Source organism: Paramacrobiotus metropolitanus, unplaced genomic scaffold (assembly GCF_019649055.1).
Source record: "Paramacrobiotus metropolitanus isolate TYO unplaced genomic scaffold, Prichtersi_v1.0 Parri_scaffold0000124, whole genome shotgun sequence".
Lineage (NCBI taxonomy): Eukaryota > Metazoa > Tardigrada > Eutardigrada > Parachela > Macrobiotidae > Paramacrobiotus > Paramacrobiotus metropolitanus.
The window spans coordinates 101,385-125,792 of record NW_026570344.1 but is presented as its reverse complement, the minus strand read 5'-3'; the positions used below and the strand labels follow the sequence as shown (position 1 = coordinate 125,792).

Below are 24,408 nucleotides of genomic sequence, written 5' to 3'. Positions count from 1 at the left end.
CTGCAATTTGCATTTTGTAGTCGAACACTGTATTAATAGAGTTTCATTGGAACTGCTGCTTACATATTACCAATCAGAATAATTGCGCACACAGTGACAATGCCTAATTGCCTTGTAAACACCGCCGTTTGTATGCTTTATTATTACTGCATTATCGCCAGGACCTTTTGCCTTCGCGACAGTTATTTCTTGGTTTTTTTTAAAATGAAGTGTGTTTTTCAAATTCAAAAATAGTGATTGTATTCCACAAAATTTGCAGACACACACAACTTACAGTGTGTCGTACCATTGTCTTCGACGTAGCTAAATAAACACCGCCCGCTTCCGTACAGCATTTTACCTTTCTTGTATGCAACACCGTACCTGGTCTCAATATAAAACAAATTCGCCGCTGCTCTTCAGATGTAACCAAATCCAGCATCGCAACTGATGAAGTACGCAAAGAAGTAACCGAGCAGAAGAAGAAGAAGTACTCTGTAGAAGTACCTGCGCCATTTTTGGGTAAAATTCGGAAAAACCGCTTGTCGCATTCGTTCCTTAGCGCCCCGATACAGTGGCAATTACACCAGCCCGCTCTCATTGGCCGCATGTTTTACGAGCAGGTCATCGAGTTTTATAGAGGAACTTTCGCAGAATGGTTTCTGTCATTTAAGTAAAAGCTAAGACAATGGCCGACGAAGATAATCTCCCACATGCTACCTTCCGCAACACCCAAAAGGCGTGGGTTACTCCCGCGACGCTATCAGGATTTTCGAGATTAGCAGTTTTACGCAATACGAAGGAGGAAGTCACCCATATGAAAGTGATTTCGGCCTGTGCGTTACCGGCAGCATGCCTCAGTACCTTATTGAAGAACTACTGCAGTTTCGACACCCTACCTTAGGGTAGTAGGCAAATTAATGGCAATTAATGAATTAATTAAGTTGTAGAATTCACCCAACGGTAGCAACATTTGCTAAAACCTTCCGTCGTTATAGGCTGTACGTTGACAACAGAATTTCAAAAAGTACTGTGATCCAAAAAATTTAAGTTCACATGCTTTATGAATTACGCATTCAGCTTTTGCGGTTTGATTTAGATTTAAGTTGAATTACAGTATCAAATATGTTTTGATTGTCCGTGATATCGCGTGTTGATTAGCCGGTGAAGTTGGGCGGTACGCAGGCGCATCTTTTTCAGCGAACTGGCTTCTTCGGCCACCAGTCGACCAAATCGCGTCTGCAAATCGTCCAGATTGCTTTCCAGTCGTTCTACTTTATCCATGAAAGCCAGCTGACGGTGCTCGTAATTCTCATTCATTTCGCGGTCAAGCAGATTATCTTTGACCAGCATTTGCTTGCCCTTTTCGAGCATTTTCTTCTTGCCCTCAGGGTACTCTTTCAAAGCATCCCATAAGGCTTCTTTGGATAAGCAGAACAAATCGGAATAGCCCACACTCCGGACATTGGCTGTTCGCCGATTTCCCGTTTTGATGCCTAATCGTAAACGCAACATATGCCCTTAATAGCAAACGACTGTTCATTTAATTTTGCAATACACTGACGCACCAATGATGTTCAGAATCGAAATCTCCCCAAAAACAGAACCTACGAAAGACCAGTACGTGACCTTTACTACAACTCATTTTGAAAATTATATATTGATCACCCACCTTCACTCAGTGTTGCATAAACGGTATTTCCATCGTCAGCTACAACTTCTAATCGGCCCCTTTTAACTGCAACACTGCAAGATGTATAAGACTGCCAAATGCCAACGGAATTTCCAACATACCAATGTACATCTCCTTGCCAATATCCCCTTTACGACAGATGTAATCTTGTGGCGAATAAACCTAACAGTATCACGTCTGACTCTTAGAGTACATATAGTTTTTCCTATGGTTTAATTTTACGCACCTCAAGTTTCAACTTGAGCACCAAATCTGCTAATAAACCCGGCTCGGCATCTTGAAAAATGCCCACACGTTGTAGTGTCTCCAGATGGACTCGCATGGCTAGCTCGGCTTCCAGTTTATCCGGTAAGCAAGCTAAGGATTTGGTCTCATCGTTGAATTGTTTGTTCGTCCACTGGTACTCGAAGTAGCGCATAACTCGTTCTTGGAGATCTCCATCAATCTGTCCATAAAAAGCATTACGGTCGCTGTGATTACGCTGGTTTTTAATCGGGTTCATTGGGTGCTTAACGTGTGTCATGCAGGGGAAGAGAAAAGGTGCGAAGTTGCGCAACAAGGTGCTTAAAGGTCAACCTTTCGTAAAGTCATGTACTGCTTGACGGCGTCCATTCTGTGTCGGAATGAATCCATTAATATTGACATATTGGCTGCACAAAAAAACACACATTATCCATTTTGTGGTGCCCCATCAAGTAATGAGGAAGCGTACGAGTATTTACCCACTGTTCGTGTTATATTGCCCACGATGTTAGCATAAACAATCACCTGCAAAATGGTAAAATTGTTATGCTCGCAAATTGTTTGGGGAACACCGCACTGCTTGCAGTTCGACTTACTCCCACAAGAAAATTGACCGTAACGAAGGCAAACTCAAACTCATATTCTGGTTGTTTGTTTTGACCAATGAGTGTTAAGGTTTGAAGGGACCAATAGGCGCACAGCACGTATTTGGTGTACAACGTATCGTTCACGTTTGTTGAGTTGTCCGTAGGATCTGAATCGTTATTGCTCCGCCACCGCGCATCCGATGGATACACCCAACCGTCTGTGTTGAGACCGATTTCATCGCTGATGAAGTAGAACAAGCAGGCGTTCAAGTGTATCATTCCAGAGAAGGTTAGCATCTACAGAAGTTGTACACAATTATGAAAGTTTGGCAGAGCTATCAATTAATCAAGAGACAGCCGCCCCGAATTCACAGTTAAAATAAACACGACCGTTTCTAACAGCAGAACGACAAGATCACAAAATTAATTTAAAAATCAAATCTTACCATATCGAGAGTTCTAAGAAAGTCCGGATGATTCGTTCGAGATTCAAGAGCAGCGAAGAACTCTCGAAATCTGCCCCATTTCAACAACCGGTTAATTCTCACAAACGGATATGGTGCCTCTAGTCCTGTGCCGATCAGAATGAAATCCTGCGCAATAGCAATGCGACATTAGTTATCAATGTGGATGTACTCCAGTGTGAAGTACGAGTATGTAGATCGTGCAAGACTGCAAGTATTTACCGTTGGCATGATGCTTAAAATATCCAGTTTGCTGGATGTTGTCCGTATGTAAGCTCGAATCAATCTCCTCGGCTCCGTCACAATTATCCCCTCGTCCAGGTAACCTTTGAACATCTGAACGAAGATATCGATTATGTAAATCACATCGGATACGTAGTCCAGCACCAGGAAGACCGGAACGAAGTCGCCCTCGTCCAGCTCGCGAAAGACACTTCTTGGAACCTATAAGAGCAAACGAAGCTGTTCAATACCACGAAAGGGCATTCCTGGCGAAAACACTAATTACTGTCGTGACGTCAATCTACTGTACTTATTTATGCCCAGTGTAAATATTTTCTCGACTGATTTATTGTACATACCACCATTAGCCAATTATAGATGACGGCTAAGGAAAGAAACCCCATCCAGTAATAATAGCGATTTCCCGCAGGATCCACGACCCACTCCGGCTTAAAGCTAAAGAATTATAAATAAGCACATGTTTTTCATCATGGACGAACTTTCTTGTATAATACCGCAGACAGAACAACTGCATGGGATCCTTGGCGGTCTCAGGCGGATGGTCGTGATGACTGCGGGAGCGAGCACTGGGGTGCTGGCCGGTCGCGGCTAATGAGTTGCGGAACATCATCTGTGAAGCGGTAACTTCGGCGTCCTGCCGCATCCGTGCGGTAAACTAAGCAAAATCCAATTGTAACTATCCTAATTCTGCTGGGAGAAATTATCCGTATGTTTCCCTAGGCGCTCTTCAAAGTACACGGTATCAGGTAAGGCATACTTTTCTAAGCCGAATGTACAGTACTGAAGAGCTCCATCATAACTCGTGCTTATCGTAAAAATTTAGGGAGATTATTTCTGCTGTGATCGTTCGTGACTAAATTTGTAAACATTTACTGTTATATCGTAGCATACGCGCAGCATGTCATTTTATACGCGCAAGTGATGATGACATGTGCACTGCAATGGTTTCCTTCCTGCATCCTGTGTGTCTCTTCCATCGACATCCATTATCTGCCAGAATGAGGAAGCTTAATCTGAATAATCATCCACAAACGGTAATAATGGCATCACCGTGCCTGCTGGGCGAATAGGGATTCCAAGATCGCAGTGTCATCAACGTATTAATACAGTGTTCAGGACAGTTAATGATTTTTTTGAAAGGGTCACCCATTACGATATTTTCCAGTGTACGGTACTGCTGGTTTTAATCATGAGCAAAATAGTGCATCACGTATGCCACTTTTACTGCAAGTAAATAGGAGAATTAACGTTGTGCGAGCAGTAGGATGTGCACAATAAAGGTATGGTGCGAAAATTTTCGGCTCGACAGTAAATCTTCCGACTACCGCGGGTGCTCAATTAAGCGTTGCAAACTCGAGAAGTGGAAGTGTTCGTGCTTTACAGACGGTTGTCTGCGGGATTTGTTAACAGGTTAGTAAAAGTATGTAACAAGCCTATCCAGTACGTAACAAGCCTATCCAGTACTTACCTCGTAAAACTGTATTCATTAAACGAAGCCTCGCCGTTTGCCTTACTAGAAACGTTTGCCTTATTGGAAACGTTATACAGAAACGCTCTGCGCAACAATAACCAAAAAGATTGCCGGGTGCACCATACGCAGCAATTCACACAGTGCCCGTAATACCGGCATTATGATACTAAAAGCGTAGAATTATCCAGTTTCCTAAGTTTACTACAATATTAATGGTTCTCTTAATGGTTCTCTCGTTTACTACAATATTAATGGTTCTCCTAATACAACAGTTGTATTGTCCCAACTGTATATTATGCTGCAAGTGATAATTTGTCACTTTACTCATCCATACCTGCATAGCGCTGGCAATCCGACGGAACATGCCGAACCTGGCGGGATTAGCGGAGGGAATCGCCGGTCCATCGGCCATATCCGGACTACTGGACTGTGTCGGCGGCGGTGCGGGACGCTTCTGCGGCGGTCGTCCCGCACCGGCAAATGCTGCTGCCGCATTGGCCGCTTTAGCGCGTTTAGCCGCAGCCACCACTTCGGTCATGGAGATCTGTGAACCCAGTGGAGTGCGCGCGGATGACGGCACACTCAGACCCGGTCGCGGTGTGGACGGAATGCTCAAGCCATGCTTGATGGGATTCTAAACATGCGTAAGTACACCAAATAATGACCATCAGGCTGCTTGATGAAAAATGCAGCGCTAACGGCTGTGACATTCCGGTGCAGAATGCATTCTAATGCGCTGCGACGCTCTCATTCTCTCTCTCACCGGGATGGATAAATTGGGATTCCGCTGTATTGATCCACTACGGGCATCCAGCTGATGGATGGATGTACTCTGCGGATTAGACGGGAAGTGCGGGACCAGCGCCGCGGGATGAAGGGGCGGGAAACGGTGGACAGGTGGTTTCTCTCCATTATCCATCTTAGCCTTCTTGTCGTTCCCATCGCTTGCCGCTCCCATGCTGCTGACCATTTGCAGTACTCACACTCTGCTGAAGGAGTGTGCCAGCTCTTCACATAAATTATGCGCAGTGTTTAATGAGAAATCCCTGCTGCGTACATTGTGTCCCAATCTCCATAATCAAACACACTGTGATTGTTAGAATAACAGTCTCCTGTCAATGTTGATACGAAATCCGAAATTCCCAGCGGTGTAAACGCAATGCGAAACCGAAAAGTTTACCAAAAGGATCAAATAGATCCCGTGGAGAGATGTCTGTACAGCGCAGCAACGGGATCGCATCGCGGCTACGGTAAAGACAATTGGGGAAGTGCAGCCTGATCCACAACGTTAACACACCTGCCGCAACTGTCAGTTTGGCCGGGACGACAATGCGAAAATCAATATGTTATCCCATCGAGGTTATCGAGTGGCACGGTGAGGAACAACGGATAAACACATGCTCATCAGCGGTGAAGAGAGCGGTAGGCAGCTGATCATTCGACACCTGGCTGCGACCTTTTGCATATGGTAACGTCAACGCGTTGTTCACGGTGCGCGATCAGTTTGGTTGTAATGTTCCCCTGTTCGGTATATCGGTTCGGCTCCATCTGTGTGTCGGCTACTTATACCGCTTACGAGTAAGTCTTTACGAATTACGAGTAAGTACCGCTACCAATATTTACAGGGCTCTTTTTTCTCTTGGTTGACATTTCAAACAGGGAGACAGATACTATGCATATAATGTTTTTTGTTTGAGCTGCATCGCTAGCGGTAATAATATGCTAGAAGTAATCGTATAGTAAAACATGTCATCGTTATACAGTACTTCAAGTATGTAAAATGAATACAAATTATACGGTATACTTTACACATAGTGTACGTGTTTTTAAACCATCAATTTAAAAATATTCAGACATCATATCGCTTGTTTAAGAAGATTTATCTCTGCACGCACCTCTATCCAACATGTACCAACATATACCAACTTGCCGATTAAAATTAAGAACTGTTACACAGAGTAGACTTTCCTGATTAGGCATTAACTGTTGTATTTATCGCATTATTAGGCATTAACTGTTGCATCGATTTCTGTTCACTGTGCTTTCTGTATTGTACTGTATTTGTACAAACCAGGTTTGTTCATCATTTAAATCACCCCGGTGCAGATACCGGCGGAATTAAGATCTAATTGTAAATGAATAAAGGCAGTCTGGACTCTGTATACTTATTTAAATTACGTTCTAAATTTAACACTTTAGACTTACACCAGCAATATTTATCTTTTTAAGGCTACAACAAGACGTTTCGAAAATCGATTGTCGTATCGGAGCTCCACATACTCTGTACGCCAATGCATAAAGGAACAGCGACAAAACACATGCAGCCCTTACTTCACCCAAAATATTTGTTTGTTACAGTTAACATGGTATCCCGTAAACAGTTTGCCCAGCTATGGTGCAACACAAACAAACTGTGTCTCGAGTCTCGACATCGTTACATGGACAGCATTTTCCAGTTTGTCCGTTGGATTATGTACACCGTTGATTCTTGCCGCTGCATTTCGCGCCTATGCACGGTGGATGTGCTGGTCTATTGCCTGAACCAGTCGGACGGGGTGGGAAGGCGAGGGCCGTGGTGGTTGTTGTTGGGTTCTTCCCATACTGCTTCCTCAACTGCTGCCCGAGTGCAGACAGGGTCTGACAAAGTGAACAAGATGGCACAGCAGCCGACCAGGACGAGCAGGACAATACTAGCGCGATGCATTGCATTGTACGTCGGGTCAAAGGTCACGAAGCACCGGGAAAACTATTATGTTACTGCACTAGTATACGGACTGGACAATATTTAGTGAGGAGCGGATTGCATTGGTGATAAACTAATTAGCTTATTCCTAGTGTTTTATACTCATAAACGAGTTTTGCATGGCACAGAACGCAAGCATGCGGCATACGGCAAGGTCACCCTGCATTTCACGTTTGTCTCCACTTTTTGATAGCCCGCCAGACATATCTGCAGCACAAGTTTGATCGGAAGAACCAGGTTAGCTTTTCAAATTTGGGCGATGACTTGGATCTTTTCGGAAAAATCCATTACTAAATGTCACCTGTATATACACCTGTAATTTTATGTATGTCACGCGTCACCGGTCAACCTGGCAAGTTTTTAGTTGACAGCTACAATATACAAATAGCTGGAATATATACCGTACAGCCTTCCGATCAAAATTTATAATTGCGTTTTGTTCTTCCACGACTGCTGCTCGCCATAATCATATAACATAGGTCAATCACTCGTCTGCTGTGGAAAAATTAATGGGGGCTCGGTGTACGTAACTGGTTCTCTCACAAGTCAGGATGAATGCTGCAGAAAGGGGCGCAGTTTTGTGTAAAATGCGTACTTATGTATAGCCACTGAATATAAAAATACCTAGCGGCAAAACTGCCGCCGTGTACAGCTGACTAGTTGAAAGAACAAAATTTCAAGATAGACTTTATTGAACTTGCGTTTTTAACCACTGGCTTACAAAATAAAAATAAAAAAATTCCGACAGTTATTAAGCCACGCTGGTTACAGCGATTTTAGCTTGAATGATCTCTGCAATATCTAATGTCTGCAAGCTATATCAAATAAAAAACTGTGTGTTATAGAACCCGATTATTCCGAAGATTCGACAGCGCCGGCCGTTGTGGTTTCCGCGCTGGCATCCTCAGCTGCCGGTGTGGCCTCTGCTGGAGCAGCGCCAGGGGTGTCCTGATCGGTCCCTTCCGGTGTCGTCTCCGGAGCAGCTGTCGTCGTGGTAATTGTCGTCGTGGCCGCTGCGGCCGGTGCTTTGCCCTTTCCAGGAGCCGGCGCCGGGACCTTGGGTGCCGGGGTCGCCTTAGCAGGTTTGGCGGCGGCAGCTGGGGTGGCACCCTTGATCGGTGCTGCTGCTCTTTTGCCCGCGGCCGGGGTGGTTGCCGAGACCGTGGACTTGGTAACGGCAGCTGTGGTGGCACCCTTAGCCGGGGCTGCTGCTCCTTTGGCCGGAGTGGTTGCTGAGGCAGTGGTGTCCTGGTCGGTCGGTGCAGCGGACGCCGTTTCCGTCGTCATTTCCGGTGTCATCTCACCAGCAGCGGTCGTCGTGGTGGTTGTCGTTGTGACCGCTGCTGCCGGTGCTTTGACCTTTCCGGGAGCCGGCGCCGTGGCCTTGGGCGCCGGTGTTGGCTTGGCAGTCGGTTTGGCGGCGGCGGCTGTGGCAGCACCTTTAGTTGGTGCCGCTCCTCCTTTGGTCGGGGTGGCCGCGGACGCGCTGGACTGGGCAGCTGCGGAAGAGGGCTGTCCGGCCGGACCGCTCTTGGCGGAGATGCTGGTCGATCCACTGACTTTGATGGGTTGAGCGGGGGTCTTGCTAGCTGGTGCCGGCGCTTTGGACGCGGGAGCAGCTTTGCCCGGGGCGGGCGTCGGTGCTGGTGCAGCGGGGGGCGATCGGGCACCGCCAACTAAGGCTTTCATCTTCTCCGACATGGGTGCAACGTAGCCATCGGGGGGAGAGTCAAAAAGCGGTTTGTCGGTGTACAGACGGGAATTGGAGAAATTAACATACTGGGCGAACCTGACAATAACGAATAATACCATAGCACTTGTCAACATCCGTACTTCATGTACTTTGTATGTGATTCCTTGTTAGCCGTTCCGTCGTTCTAGGTAATATTTAACCACTTACTTTGCACAGTCAACATTGAAAAAATAATCACAGACCAGTGTAATCTGGTTGAAAACAGTCATATTGGTGCACAAATAGCTGGTCATGTTTCCATTGAAGTCACACCTATTATCATGAAGCATATATTAGTGTAAGTAATACAAAGCCCGCTTTTTGAAGCGCCGACAAACCTATGGAAAACCTGACACCGTGTGCCGACATCGGCATAGAATCCAGGGATTTTCCCGCCACAGTCGAAAGCACTGGTAACCGGTATTTCCGTCAGTACAGGATACGACTGCTCAGGCACAGCTTGGCTTAAAAGTTCAATAATCTCCGGTGCTGACATGGTCGGATTCAGGATGTCCCAAACATACTTAGGCGCATCTTGCTGACCACTGGCCGCACACAGAACAGCGAAAAATATAGCCACACGGATTGCCATGATATACTACAACGTTTACGCCAAGAATTTAAGAAAGTAATGAAAACAATGTGATGACACTGTGCTGACCGACGAAGCGGAGATACCGATGATGACCTATAAAATTTAGAATGCAAATCAGCAAATTTTTAATGCTCTGAATCCAGCTAGAACCTACAGTAGTTTTTATACAAATTATGCAGCTCGTGATTAATTATGAATACACGCTTTGTTTGGCGAGCGTAATTAACTGGTTAAGAAACTGCCAAATTACATTCGGATCTTGAAAAGATCTTAGAAAATGGAACAACCCGGAAATGACATTTTACATTACGGCATCTATAATATAATTGTCCGACCACAATAGAGAATTATATGGTTCACCGCGTGCCAGCAATACTGTTCGAGCATACCCAAGGTTGTAAACGTTCCAGCTAATTAAGAATCATAACCTTGATCGTTCCGGCGGTGTTATGCTGCCGTTTTGTATTTCTTTGTTTGGGATTGTGCGGATTCGACGGCGCTGGATTGATTATGTGCTGTGAAATCGTCTAGCAAAGTAATCATTATTAATGTATGAATGCGGCTGTCTGATCTATCGGAAACCATTTGTTCTCAAGAATTTTTTGAACGGTGTGAAACGGTGTGGTATACGGTGAAGAATAACGTGCCGGCAAGCTTTGAGCACAATACAGTGGTATTACACAATGCTGTTACCATTTCGCTCTGTTTTCCCATGGAGCTTTTGCGCCGGTACTGTTACTGCAACGTAATTTTGTGAAGCACAATAACTATAGACATTTAAATTATTCTGATAATAGTGGTAACTGTTTTATATCTGCCAATGGCGATAGTGGCTCTAGGCTTGTAGCTAGCCAGAACATACCGTAGTTACTCTTTCTTCGAGCGTTGCACGAGTGTCCAGTGTGTTCATCAGACGACACAAATTCCTAATTAAGTAATGTACAAGCCCATCCAACAATTCTTTGACCGCTGTAAGCGCAGCGCATATAAATCGCGCACAGTAATGCAAATACGCATCGTAGTGTAGTGGCAGATATATTTATCAATATTTAACCAATAATAATAAATTAGATCACAATTAATCACCGATAAAGCCATCATCACAGTTAAAATTATCAGGTTAATCAACAAAACCAAACAGATCGCAGTTAGAATTATCACAGTTAAATTATTAGTAATTACAAAAGAAACAGATCGGTTTATGAACTACCATCCATAAAACGAAATATGGAACGAAATATCAGTACTCAGTTCGAGCGCCACCCGCGTGGAAGACCTTCTCATATCTCACTGGAATAGATTTGTAAAGATTCTGGCAGAATTCTGTTGTGGCAGACATCACCCAGGCTTCTTTTATCAGATGACGCAACTGCACCAGGTTCTGTGGCTGGAAAAGGGTGATATATTGTTTCATCACAGTCCATAAATTTTCTATCACGTTTAGATCCGGAGACCGCGCGGGCCAGTCGGCCACAATGATTCCCTCTCTCTCGAAAAAATTTCGTACACTAGCAGCCGTATGGATATTGTATTGCAAAGCAAAGATAATACTGTTACAAAACTAACAAAAGCATAAAATTATTATCAATTATGATGGCAATAAATAATGCCAAACATATTATAATGTATATCACAGATACAGTAACTGCAACACATGCAGATTTGTTGCTTATACGCAGACCCATGTGGCGTGACGTGTCGAAGCACATTAAATGGCTCAAGCCCACGTTTCTTTAAATTCCCGCTTACAGCGGTCAAAGAATTGTTGGATGGGCTTGTAATTAACAACATTACAACACCAATGTTATAGAACAATTATTATTACTAGCAGATTTCAATAAGCAACTAACAGTAAGTGCAATGATTCTTTCATGCGCACCTTTTTATTATTTTCGTATAAATACAGTAGCAGTATCAAATAATCAAAACTTACGACCATTCACTGACATGTTTTAAACTGTAAAACGTCACAGTTGTCCATCGGAGTAACAGATTAACCTTATGACTAAATTGCATGAAAAGTAACGTAACATTATAATCACTCGCAAAACAACAACTTCGCCCGCAACCAGCATGACCCAATCAAGTATACAAAAACCGCGCAACAAAACAACAGATGAAAACTCGGCTGATGTACTGCACTACATTCGCAGGCGGTCAAGCAGGATTAGAAATAGGTGTATCCAAGATCTCCACCACATAGGTGCTTATGTCCTTGGGGGTCTCTTTTTCTTTTGTCAAAAAGGGCATCTCCAATAAAACGTCGTACTTCGGCCGATGCGTAACGTCCTTCTGGCAACTGCAACGGGAATAATATTAATAGTACATCAATACGGATAGACATCCCAAGCACAGAGCCAATGCAAGAAGCATAACAAATTCAGTACCAGATTCTCGCGCCCAAACAAGCCAGCCTTACGGTTAGAATTGGTAAATGAAGTTACCGCCAAAACATTAGTCCGAAAATGGCGAAAGCATCAAACCAGAACAAAAAAAAGAAAAAAACTAACGGTAGAACCAACGACAGCAATGTGTTACAGGAATACGGATATCGCTATTCGGACCCAAAAAAATCAAAACCATCAAAAGCACCACAGAGAAACAATTGCTCTATGAGATAAAGCATGAGATGACAAACTACCACAATTTCCCAACCACAAGCTGTTAAAGGTACTTCCGATAAGTGCGGTACCGACTATTACCAGTTAGATTATCCATTTTTGCAACAGCTACATTAGCACCGCCTTACCATGCGTCAACAAAGTCGCGGAAATCTTGGGAATAAGGGGAATCACTTGGGAGTGTAGGCGGTGGTCCGTGGACCACTTCATTAATCTGCTGAAACAGACTCTTCCAAGATTTATAAGGCAGCTTGCCTATGGCAATTTCAATCTGGAACGCAAGGTGAAAATGTTGCCAACCATGGGAATTTTCCAAAAAAAAGCACACACCAATGTGATGCCGCAGCTCCAAACATCTGACCGGATATCGTAACCACCTCCCTCAGCGGTGGCCATGGGATCCACCCGTTCAGGCTGAAAAAGTTTAATAGTCCAGAGGTATTACGTATCAATCATTTCATCTAAACATAAGTTAATTTACCCGCATAAAGAAATTTGTGGAGGCAAGGAATAAAAGAACTCCGCTGCACAATGTACCCAACTTCTACCTTATCACTATGAGTTTCGAAGCTAACAGTACCGCGGAGACCAGCAGAATTACGCCTTTTATACCTAACAAAAGCGCGCACGGAGCAACTTCTTACCGGTAAATAAAACGAACACCCGATCTTCGTTTTGGCCATGGACTGTACCAGCTGACCGCTGATACCGAAATCACAAAGTTTCACATCACCACGTCGTGAAAGCAAAATATTGCTATAATAAGATCAGCCATTAAAACGGGCAAATTCAGAACTGCATTACAATCCATATCACCCAATAATTTCCGCTGCCGTCATACCTGGGCTTCACATCCCTGTGCATTATGTTCAGCTCATCCTTCAGAAATTTTAATCCACTAATCATCTACAACCACAACAAGATGCAACACACGAACCCAGAGGTAGATACTAATCATTTTATACTTTGCATACATGTCCAGCGTAGACAAAACGCTTACCGCGAATGCAATATGGGCGATAACACTTTCTGGGATAGTTTGGTTTAAACTGAAGACTTTCTTGTAGAACATCTCTGTAGAAAAAATAAAACCTGATGTAAGGCCTATTCAACGATCGTGCAAAAAAATATATATCTCAATCCCCAAGAGTAACAAACTGTACAAAAATTCTACTATGAGAACAGCAACTGCTAAAGACAGGAAGGATATAATGCTAAAACGGCTACCTACCTAAAGACTTGTCCATAATCTCCATGCAGATCCAGAGATCACCCTGTATGAACAAATTGGCTGTTGTATACAGTAATCATACAACGGAAGCTGTCACTAATTTGTACAGTAAGATGTGCATGACATCATAGTGCAATCTACAGGCATAACAAATGAACCCATTAATTCAACCATAATTCAGTCACGCCATCTTTAAGGAAAAGAAACCAGTTACGACGTACCTCACTAAACAGTGCCCCAAATGACCGGACAACGTAGGGACATTTGCCAGCGCTCAGCTTGTTAACGTTCAAATCCATCAGCATAGTCTTGCGTTCTTCCGGATCATCCGTCGAACGAATGCGCTAACAAACAACAGCAAACAGAACGCTACACCAAAAAGACAGATTTTCACATTTATTATCGTGATATTATCGTCTTTCAGTTCCTAAGCCTTAGGTTCTTACATATTTCAAAGAAATACCCAAAAGGAGGCTTTGCGAATTAAGTTAAACTGGTGCACCAGGATGTGAGGCCAGTGGAAAAGCCCATCGAAAAACGTGTGAAACATTAGTGAATAGTCGTGGGAAAAGTTAAAATTTAAATAAAATTCAGTAAAAACTATAATAAGCGAACGCATTGAAATAATGTGAAATTTAGCGGCAGAATTGTTTCTGTGTCGACAACCTACCTTAACGGCGAAGATGAAGCCCGAGGGCTTGTGTTTGTATTCATCCACGGATCCGTACTGTCCGCGACCCAAACTCCGCACAAAATCCAAATCATTGGAGGACACTTCGTACTCCGGGCCATCGATCTCGAACTTCATCGTGGCTCGCGTATCAATGCCAGGAGCGGGCGAATGCGCACTAGTTCAAAGAGAAACCACTGATGCTGGTTCACTGAAGGACCCCGAGTGAATGCTGCTGCCAGCAACAGACATCGCGCTATGGATGACAGAGCAGTTCGTCAGCTTACTCATCGTTCCTCTGAGGCTGCTTCTGGTCCAGTTTGGCCAATGGTGGCCGCGAACGATGTACTGAAACACGTGATATCATTTACAACTTCTCGAAAGAAGATGATACTTTACAGTTTACAACTTAACACTAAAAAAATGAAAGAATCCCTAGATTCCCTACGAAAAGTCCTCCGTCCGACCGCCAATCGAGCTGTACTTACAAGGCATTGCGACCGCGATTCCTGTAGAGACGTACCACAACGGCTATCCTAGAAGACCAGAATGATTTAATTGTAAGTTGATCGTGATAAAATTCAAAAATCAAAACAATGATAAGTGACTAACACACAGTAATACTTGTAACTTTTTAACTTCTATAAAAGTTATAAAACTACTGCACATTATTATTACTGCGTACATGACTAGTCAACTACCGTACGTTCCGCCGATGGCCAGTTCTGATTCTTGAGTCAGATTGTGATTCACCAGTCACAGCGGCGACTCAGCAGAGTAGTCATGAGCACGGCAGTGCGGAATTTTTTTAATTTTCACGGCTTTTATGGCGAAGATTTCATTTCTTCAAATTGAACTTCGAGAAATATTTTCGACGTTTATAAGTTTATCTATGTATGTTTATTATAAGTTTTCGACGTTTATAAGTGTTCAAAACGTTTATCATACGTTTTGAGCACTTCTCTGGAGCCAATTTACACGTTCACCGGTGTAATAACAAACAATATTACGTTCTGCAGGCACTTACTGCAAGAATCTGCATGGATTAATTTACGGTCGACCATCAATCAACTCAGCCTCTAGCATAAAATCAATTAAACCGTAGAAAACTAAAAAACTTTCTAAAAATTCACACTATGAAAAGACAGTACGGGAAGTATGAAAACAGGGCTCCACGAATTGGGGTTTTAGGCAACATTAGGAACCGGTGCATCAAGAATGGCGACGAAATATTCACTCACGGTTTGCACATCCATTTCGGCACTGATCAAGAATGGCATTACTTGCAGCTCGCGATAAGTGGGCCGCAAATCAACATCCTTTTCGCAACTGTCGAACAAAAAGCGCAATATTCAAGAGTTAAATAAAACCCGTAACAACCGTGCAACTAGAAAATCACACTGTATTCTAAGATAAAAGTCTCTTTATATAAAGCCTCTGTAGTCGTACTGTAACACGAAAAGCAAAACAGTCCATCTGACTAAGGATTTCATGTTCCGCAAATTCAGCTTACTTTAAAACAGCGAATGCTAAAATGAACTAATTACAGTTAGTAAAAAAAATTTGAAAACAAATTTTCCGTAAAGTACTCTAGCAATAGACAGATCCTGAAACGCAAAAGAAATTCAGCAGTTATTTACATGAATTAATGGAACTTGCGTTTTAACGCAATACTGATTAATCTGTCACCGTTAGATACATGTACTCGTACCACTTGCGAACGAAATCGCGGAAATTATGTGAGAAGAGAAAGTCCGGAATAGATGGCGGCGGACCACCGACCACTTCCTTCATCTGCTCGAATTTGTCTCTCCAAGATTTATAGGGAAATTTACCAAGGGCAATCTCAATCTAAAAAGCATCGATGCCCAAGCTTCAAAGCCAGGATTTTTTCAAAATGATTTCTGCATGTTAATAAAATTAAACCGAATAACACACCATTAAAAAATACCAATTTCCCAACTATTTTGGTAAAGAAACCAAATGGAACTAACCAGACTTAAACCATAACTCCAAACATCGGAACGTATGTCGTACTCGTACTCGGTGCTAGGAGGAGTTATTCGCTCCGGCTAAAAAAAAATCCAAAATCTGACTCAGACACCACAACCATACAACACTGTACCACAAAAACAGTGCAGATTAGTAACACAAATTAACTCGAAAACATCCTCTTACCGGTAAATAACAGGGAGATCCAATTGCCGTCTTTGCGTGAGATTTTACCAGCTTTGCGCTGATGCCAAAATCACAAAGTTTCACATCTCCCCGTCGTGAAAGCAGCATATTGCTGAAGCAAAAATAATGGCAAAGTAATTTGTAGCTGAACTTTTGCACATTTATCATTATTTCTCTGGAACATTATAACTGTATTTCCAGTTTGCACTCGGTAATGATATCATTTGTAAACAATATAATTTCTGTAAAAGCTTTCTTCAATAAGAACTGGGCGTCTTTACTGCTCATAGTAATGGTGACCAGTATGCTGCCGTAGTGGCACCGCTGGTTCTTACCTGGGTTTGACATCGCGATGCATAATATCAAGTTTACACTTCAGAAAACTCAAACCTACAAGCGCCTGCAACTTCACTTAATTACAAGATGCAGACTTGCAGAAATTCAAGCAAAACATCGCAGTGTTCACGTACAGCCCAGGCAATGTGCGCAATAACCCGCTCCGGTATTGTATGACCCAAGATGAACACCTTTTTGTAAAATGCATCTAAAAGAATAGCAAAATAATCCAAACAGTACTATTCTTACTCCTGCCCACTAAGTAATCAGCAATACCGGTACTGCGATATATTCCTTACTGTACTCAACTTGCCTAACGACGTGTCCATTACTTCCATGCAAATCCAAACATCGCCCTGCAAGTAAAACGTATTGTTAGTTTATTATGTAATATAGATATATGTAAATAGCAAGTGTAAAATATAAATAGAAAAGCCACCCCTCTACCGAATCGAGACTGGGAGGAGTATATAGACCGGTGCAGGGAGAAGTGCGTACATATGTACTGTAAATGATTTACACATATTTGGAGCACAATAACAATATTATCCCGTTGCTGGTTGTCAAGAATGACAAAGTCATGCCATCATACGTACTTCGCGAAACAGAGAGCCAAAGGAGCGGACCAAGTACGGGCACTCTCCACCCAGTCCATTTAGGAGCTTGTTAACTTCCAAGTCCATCAGCATCCGCTTCCGCTGCTCCGCATCATCCGTGACACGAATACGCTGTAACCAACAGAAAGTGAACAGTTTTCGGGATTTTCGCTGCACTGCTCTACCTAAATCGCTATAATTAAGTATTATTACGCAGACGAGTGCAAACATCAAGATAATACTTTCGAAAAACAACTTGCACTGCTTAACAAAGCACCAAGAAAATTCCACTAGTGGCTACCAAATGAAATTTGCAATTTCAATAACCCGGTAACAATTTCAATAACACGGTAATAATCAATTTTTATTGTAATAATTTAGGCGACACATTGCTAATCTGCAGTTTAACGGAGAGTTATGAGCTGGAAATTCGATAATGATTATGGCTATTATTCCATTACATATGCAAGCAACAAGTTAACAAAAGTTTAAAATTAATAACATGACAGCATGCACAGAAAAATACTCGGCTAGCAACTATACTAATTTCAAACAATTACCAACATTCTAACATAGATGAATGCATAATATAATAAATCAAAGAAGTGGAATAATTATATCAGAGCGGAATAAGGCATGTTAATCCACCCAAAGTGAAACATTTTACGAGCTCAATCGAAAATTTTATCCACTCAGTAATTTTGGATATCCTCTTCATCCAGACAGAAGTCCCTTCACGTTGCAGCACTCACCTTGACAGCCAGATGGTGTCTGGACACCCTGTGCCGGTATTCGTCCACGGAGCCGTACTGTCCACGGCCCAGATTGCGCACCAGCTCCAAATCATCGGCAGCCACCTCGAACGGCGTTCCGTTAGGCTCAAACTGCATCACGGCTCGACTGTCGATAGCCGGAGCGGGCAACTGTGCTCTGCAACGAAGCATGCGAACGCTGGATTCTCGCACAAACACACAACGCACTTCCAGTTGCGGCCACTTTAATACGTACGCGTCTGGAGGAGTGCGATCGTCAACAGGTCTTTGCTGCGGTCTCGGTGGTTTTGGCCTGCGCGACACTGCACCGAAGTACACACACTGACAAACTTTTCAAAATCAACAATTTACAATAAAGAAAATCAGCCTTCAGCAGTCAGTAATGGTACAAACTGGAAAAAGGAGCTACATTTTAAACCCGCAGCAACTGCTAATTGTAAGCTCCGTTCCTACTTACTAGTTCTGTTGAAAAATGCTCAAATGGAAAAATGAAGTTGTGACAATCCCTTGTTTCCACAATAATAACAAAAGCCTACTTAGGTATTTCTACTGCAAAACTTTAGAAACGCAAAACTTTAACTATCTTTATAAGAATCTTAATAAAACGTGAAACGTACGTCGGGGATCATTATTAACAATTTACCATTAGAAAGAAAAATAATAATACAGTACAAACTTGGTATATCTACTCGTATATACTCCACTGCCTGCACCTTACACTACATGACGATTGTATATGGCATACTATGTGATGCCATTGCATAGTGCATACGTCAGTAAAGCCTAAAATCAGTAAAATGAAATGCACTGTCATCTCACTATCCTGCGTTTCACTTTCCTCGCACCTGTTGAAGCTGCATTTAAATAATTATGAGGTACAATAATTATAGTACTTGGTGTAAGTACGTTTGACTAACATTGATCTGACAGATAATAAATATTAACAATTTACCATAACATGCATCATTCGTTAATTTATGGTTTTCTTCTGTTAGCACAACTAACATTATAGTAGGAAGCATTATGGAAAAATTTATTTGGGCAAGGGAAAATATAGATTACCGTGCGATTTTGTGACTTCAGTTTTACTAACACTGCAAAGCAAAACTTTCGCTATTGCGCAATTCATTCTGTGCAAACACCGTACGCTCATTATCGCCAATAACAATAATACTAGGGAAGCCCAAACGTGAGACTAAAACCGATCTCATAGTTCATACAGTCACTCCAACTAGTGTGAAACTTGAGAGGTGCAGTAAAATAAGTACGCATATGCTCTTACAAAGCACCTCGTAATACGTAAAAAAATAAATTTCTAGGTTTACCGGTTCATTCTATCGTAATATCTAAGGAGTTGTCTTCGCTCACAAAATTCACTCACAATTAAATACGATAACACATTAAAGATTTAAAAACACAGTATAAATGGCGAGCCGGCGCAGTCTACACTTGCGCGTTGTGCAACTGTGCATCACCTTAAAAACTCAAATATTTACCTGTTACGAAAAACTCAGACCTCTAGCGCTGAGTATGCCACAAAAGCGTAACTAAAAACAAAAATATATGCACAAAAAATCTTAGGAATTCTTAGACTTTATGAAGCAGCACAATTTATCTAATCACAGCTTCTAAGCAGTCGGCTCGGATGGAGGACCTAGAATGGACTGCACATAAACGCTGATATCACAAGGTTTTCGTCCTTCGTTCAAAAACGTCATGGCCAACAGATCCGCATACTTCGGTCTTTCGTTAACATCTTTTTTACAACTGCAACCAAAAAGCCGGTCCAAAGTTAAATTTCAAATCATTCAAAATTCAAATTATCCAAGCAACTTCACTGTATGAGACCAGAAACAACAGAAAAAATATAACTTGTGTTTGCTACATAATTATCGCATGACGGGAATTTAACTACAAAATTAATGAACCGAGTACAGGAATTATTGTAATATCGAAAGTAAGTGGCACAAAAGATACAAGTGAAACATCCATTCCTACGGCAGTAGAGTGAGAAGATACAACTAATTTTTTTACATGATGTTTATGAATTGTGACACTCACCACGAAGCGATAAAACTGCGCAAATCATCTGAATATGGCGATTCTTTGGGTAAATTGGGCGCCTCTCCTTCCACAATCTGACTAATTCGGCTGAAAAGGCTGCCGTTTTCAAAAGGCTGCTTCCCAGTTGCGATCTCAACCTAACAAAAACAGTAAAAACTTCCGTTAACGTACCGCCTGGCAAAGATCCTTAACGACGCAAATGCACCGACATTCACATAACAGCGACAATGGCAAAAAATTATTCAAAGCAGCAATATTATATACTAACTAAAATATTTTTTATTGGAGCGCCTTTATCAAATATTAAAGCCAAAAGGCCATAAATCTAGCTTTCAAGCCATATACCAGAGTAATGCCGACACTCCAGACATCCGATCGAATATCGTACCGCTTCTCATCCGTTGGCGAGTTTGGATTAACTCGTTCAGGCTGCAAACGAACCAGGTGAATATAGTTACTGCCAAAGACAGTACAATCAACAAGTATGGCGATACGACAAATAACTACAGTATCAGTCTATCGGTATGAAAATATGACAGAAACCGGGATTGTAGTGCAGAGACAGTAATGAACTATGCAATTACGGCGATGGTGATGTGCCAACCTTGCAAAACCCTTTTTTTGACAAAAACTATAAGCTAAGTAAGTAACTAGCTGAATATACAGATACCCTTTGCCATAAAATTACCGGCATGTAGAGATCATGACCAATGTGCGTTTTTGCCAATGAGTTCACCAGTTTGGCACTGATGCCAAAATCACATAGTTTTATTCCGCCGTTCCGTGATACCAAAATGTTGCTATAAAAAGAGGTAAACACAAGCCAGAATAAAATTTCACATATAGAATCAGATGGAAAGATAAGCAAAATCCAAATCGCGGTTAAAAGTTTCTTGAAGGAATGCTAATCAAGTATACAAATGAAGTTTTTTAAATGGTTTACCGGAATTTAACTGAGTTGCTTCAGATACAGCAGATAACGTTTTGTTCTGACACATGGATTTCTTATATCGCCATACATAAGTTTAAGTGCATCGGTACAGTGAACAATTTCAGTGTCCAGAAACTTGGTGGACACATTTTATAGCATGAGAACCTCCGAGAACGTATTATTTTAATCTTAAAAATTACAGTACCTAGGCTTCACGTCGCGATGCATAATATCCAAATCTTCCTTCAAAAACGTCAGTCCATGTACCACCTAATTCATCACAACTGTTCAGAATTCACAGAAAAAAACTAAGACTTTCGCTTGATACACAGAAAAAACTTAGCAGTTTTTACTAACTGTAAAACTTTTACAGCAGTAAACCCCTTTTACAGCAATAAACCCTTTACTGTAAACCCTGCTCACCATCTGGCATCAGCACGAGTTACAGTGTATACAACTGACACTCACAGCATATGCAATGTAGGCAATGACGTCTTCCGGTAGCCGCTGGTTCAATCTAAATACGCTCTTGTAGAACTTTTCTGTAAGGGAGCGATGAACAGATCAAGTGAATTTAGAAATAAAAAAGAAAGTAACACGTAATACAGTACCAAGACACGTATCCATTAGCTCCATGCAGATCCATAATTCGCCCTTTAACACCACAATTAATTATCTTGTACTTTTAACGCGCATTAAATCTCAGTCAAGCCAAGGAACCACTTTCTTTTGGAAATGGTGAAAATTCGGAGAAATAATTTGCACACTTAGCAGGAGTTTTTGATTTGGCTCTCTTAGAACGGGACTAGTTTCGGGTTGACTAACCTCCCAGAACAAATCGCCAAAAGAATGCACTAGGTAAGGACATTTCCCATAACGCTGCCTAATGTCGCTATTCACTTCCAGATCCTTTCTCAAACACTTCATTTTTTCGGGGTCATCGGTCAATTTTATCACCTATAAGGGCCATTTTAGCTGTACCGTTATGAATCTCGTGCACATGGATACAATCCTAAAATAATCAGTCGTAATTCAGCGGCAGAGAGCGGCCAATTAAAACGTTTTGGTAATAATTATTAACAACAATTACATACTGTAACAACTTTTACTGCTATATATAAAGCTAGCTATACTGTAGTTGGCTGTTGGATAATAATAAAAAGCAGCTTCCTACTTCCTAGCAGCAGCAACTGCAATATTAAAAGGCGCCTCGAACATTTTGATTCAATGAAACAGTTAAAACTCTAAAAAATCCGAGTAGGGAAAAAACAAACGTAACAACATTAAGAAGAATCATTAAGAACCATAAAAAGATAAACACTATTACACTCACACATAAATAAAGTATCACAACACACAATATAACTAAACAGTCTAAACTTAAGCTGGTGGGCAAAAATACAAATATTTAGAGTGAGATGCATGAACATAAAAGGCGATCGCCTGCCTACCTTGACGGCCATAACGTAGCCGGACGCTGCATGCCGGTATTTATTGACGGAACCGTATTGTCCCTTATCCAAATGCCCAAGGAATTCCAGATCAACAGCTGACACATTATACGCAGGACCATCGGGGTGAAATTGCATCGTGGTTTGCGAAGCAGCCTGTGACACGCGCTCATCCGATCTGCGAAGTACGAATTCATCCAGATTCACTTATCGGATGCACTTCGCACGCACAAAGTTTCCGAAAACAAGTTTAAGAAAAAAGATTCTGATGGTCAGCACTTCAAACATGTACTTGATAACACAATAATCTAAATGCGTGGAATCATGAGATCATGAGCGGAATTTAATAACACATGAAAGTTGAAACAGAAATAAGGGACAAGAATAACTGAATAATGAACGTTCAACCTTCAAATAATAAATGTTTTACACATGCTCACTCTGCTCACAGAGCTACAAGTAAATATACATAAATATGCATCTAGTAGTTTAAATGTGTATTAAAGTCAAAGAGTAATAGTACTAGTACACAACCCAAAACTGTACAATGCAACGAACGTGCTTGTCAGCTGTTCCACACACACACTCTTACTCACTGCATTTGTGGCACGGCTTGATCGAGGCTTTCGGGATACGAAAACGTCACCCCCTTCACTCTCTTTGAGACTAAATTTTCTGCAACAAAAATTGTTACCAATTTGACAGAGAACGTGGAAATGCCGCAGATCTCTATTAAAAGTAATCAGGACAAATCAAACGTATAATAACAGCACTGTCTTTGATTTACAGCGCAGCACAGCCTGCACTAGCAACAGGTGAAATCGTAGAAGAGACTCTGAGACCGCACATTTTAAATCGTTGCGAGCTTGCGAAGTATCTGTAAGTCCATGCCAAAGAACAAGCCGACATTTGTCCTTTAATGGCACGCTCGGTCGTTTTTTTGCAAAATATGCGACTCACCAGCCATTTCCCAGATTGCGACTGATTTTGGATAAAACATACAGTTGTTGTGCCACGGTTTTACGAATTGCCCAATTAGAATGCAAACTATTTTAGATCACAAGCAAACTGCAAATACAAACGTTTCATACCAAAACAGAACGGTAAAACCTGGGACAGCGAAACGGTCATCAAAATCAAAACTCTGCAAGTGAACGATACATCATACCTGAAGAAAAGAATGTAGTCGCAGCTAAGAATTCACAATGGTTAGCAAAAATGAAAATCAAACTCAAAGATCCAAAATACATACCATAATTATGATCTCAGATACTCAATCAGCTGAAACAGCAGTTGATCACCCTCACTCGCGCGCCCACGTAGCTGTGAGCTTATGTATTGTACTGGTGTAAATGTACATCAAGGGGCCATAGTAGCACTGCGTACCATTCATCATTCCTCTGTTTCGTAAAAGGGAAAAACTTTAAAAGATACCGGTACGTATGTATTATATAATACTAATCTTGATATATAATACTAATATAATAAATAGTAAATATAGTATAATACTGATCTCCGCAATCTGCGGCTTGTTTTGTCCTTCAGTGCAGAGTTCTTTGTATGCAATATTGTACCTCAGAATAAATTTTTTGTTATTTTACTAGCCAGCGTAACTACTGGTGCTAAAAAGCAACTTAATTTTGTAATATTTTTTTAAAAAGAAATTTTATATACCTCTATGCATCACAAAATTCTAAAAGTTAAATTATGTGTATGTTATAATTAACTTTTTTGATCATTACGTACAACTCAGTCGCATTCACAATGACACATACACACAAGCCTTGACACAAGTTACGAAAAAGGC

General features: G+C 41.7%; 4 protein-coding genes across 10 annotated transcripts; all 4 read right to left on the bottom strand.

Annotated features, from left to right (window-relative positions):
- Positions 1 to 823: 823 nt before the first annotated feature.
- Positions 824 to 5,954, bottom strand: LOC129598517 (cyclic nucleotide-gated cation channel alpha-3-like). Its single transcript, XM_055496471.1, has 14 exons — positions 5,444 to 5,954; positions 5,015 to 5,314; positions 3,704 to 3,864; positions 3,548 to 3,644; positions 3,189 to 3,410; positions 2,949 to 3,095; positions 2,512 to 2,799; positions 2,395 to 2,440; positions 2,249 to 2,322; positions 1,899 to 2,117; positions 1,774 to 1,834; positions 1,652 to 1,717; positions 1,548 to 1,586; positions 824 to 1,475 (listed from the first exon to the last, which is right to left on the bottom strand). The coding sequence occupies exons 1-14, from the start codon at positions 5,648 to 5,650 to the stop codon at positions 1,099 to 1,101; spliced, it is 2,304 nt and encodes a 767-aa protein (XP_055352446.1). The 5' UTR covers positions 5,651 to 5,954; the 3' UTR covers positions 824 to 1,098.
- Positions 5,955 to 8,104: 2,150 nt separating this feature from the next.
- LOC129598551 (skin secretory protein xP2-like) lies at positions 8,105 to 9,871 on the bottom strand. Its single transcript, XM_055496516.1, has 3 exons — positions 9,494 to 9,871; positions 9,324 to 9,428; positions 8,105 to 9,212 (listed from the first exon to the last, which is right to left on the bottom strand). Exons 1-3 carry the CDS (start codon positions 9,745 to 9,747, stop codon positions 8,276 to 8,278), a joined length of 1,296 nt encoding a protein of 431 aa, XP_055352491.1. The 5' UTR covers positions 9,748 to 9,871; the 3' UTR covers positions 8,105 to 8,275.
- A 1,749-nt stretch (positions 9,872 to 11,620) lies between these two features.
- LOC129598541 (serine/threonine-protein kinase 3-like) lies at positions 11,621 to 18,840 on the bottom strand. Its single transcript, XM_055496506.1, has 22 exons — positions 18,613 to 18,840; positions 18,391 to 18,457; positions 18,135 to 18,312; positions 17,383 to 17,514; positions 17,100 to 17,142; positions 16,921 to 16,994; positions 16,786 to 16,850; positions 16,451 to 16,562; positions 16,267 to 16,344; positions 15,984 to 16,123; positions 15,469 to 15,601; positions 14,796 to 14,808; positions 14,560 to 14,620; positions 14,273 to 14,450; positions 13,824 to 13,946; positions 13,603 to 13,645; positions 13,372 to 13,445; positions 13,213 to 13,277; positions 13,016 to 13,127; positions 12,702 to 12,785; positions 12,500 to 12,642; positions 11,621 to 12,049 (listed from the first exon to the last, which is right to left on the bottom strand). Coding segments are annotated over exons 1-22 (2,061 nt in total). The 5' UTR covers positions 18,614 to 18,840; the 3' UTR covers positions 11,621 to 11,907.
- A 144-nt stretch (positions 18,841 to 18,984) lies between these two features.
- LOC129598505 (dual specificity mitogen-activated protein kinase kinase sek-1-like) lies at positions 18,985 to 23,902 on the bottom strand. 7 transcript variants are annotated; one of them, XM_055496444.1, is made up of 12 exons: positions 23,854 to 23,889; positions 23,693 to 23,769; positions 23,198 to 23,276; positions 22,602 to 22,779; positions 21,976 to 22,107; positions 21,762 to 21,804; positions 21,619 to 21,692; positions 21,356 to 21,420; positions 20,908 to 21,019; positions 20,565 to 20,648; positions 20,217 to 20,356; positions 18,993 to 19,922 (listed from the first exon to the last, which is right to left on the bottom strand). In XM_055496444.1, exons 2-12 carry the CDS (start codon positions 23,730 to 23,732, stop codon positions 19,784 to 19,786), a joined length of 1,086 nt encoding a protein of 361 aa, XP_055352419.1. In that variant the 5' UTR covers positions 23,733 to 23,769; positions 23,854 to 23,889; the 3' UTR covers positions 18,993 to 19,783. The 7 variants fall into 7 exon arrangements, with proteins under 7 accessions (XP_055352421.1, XP_055352419.1, XP_055352416.1 ...); XM_055496443.1 differs by lacking the exon at positions 23,693 to 23,769 and adding an exon at positions 23,562 to 23,669 and having other exon boundaries at positions 18,996 to 19,922; positions 23,770 to 23,902; XM_055496442.1 differs by having other exon boundaries at positions 18,996 to 19,922; positions 23,562 to 23,769; positions 23,854 to 23,870.
- Positions 23,903 to 24,408: the final 506 nt, after the last annotated feature.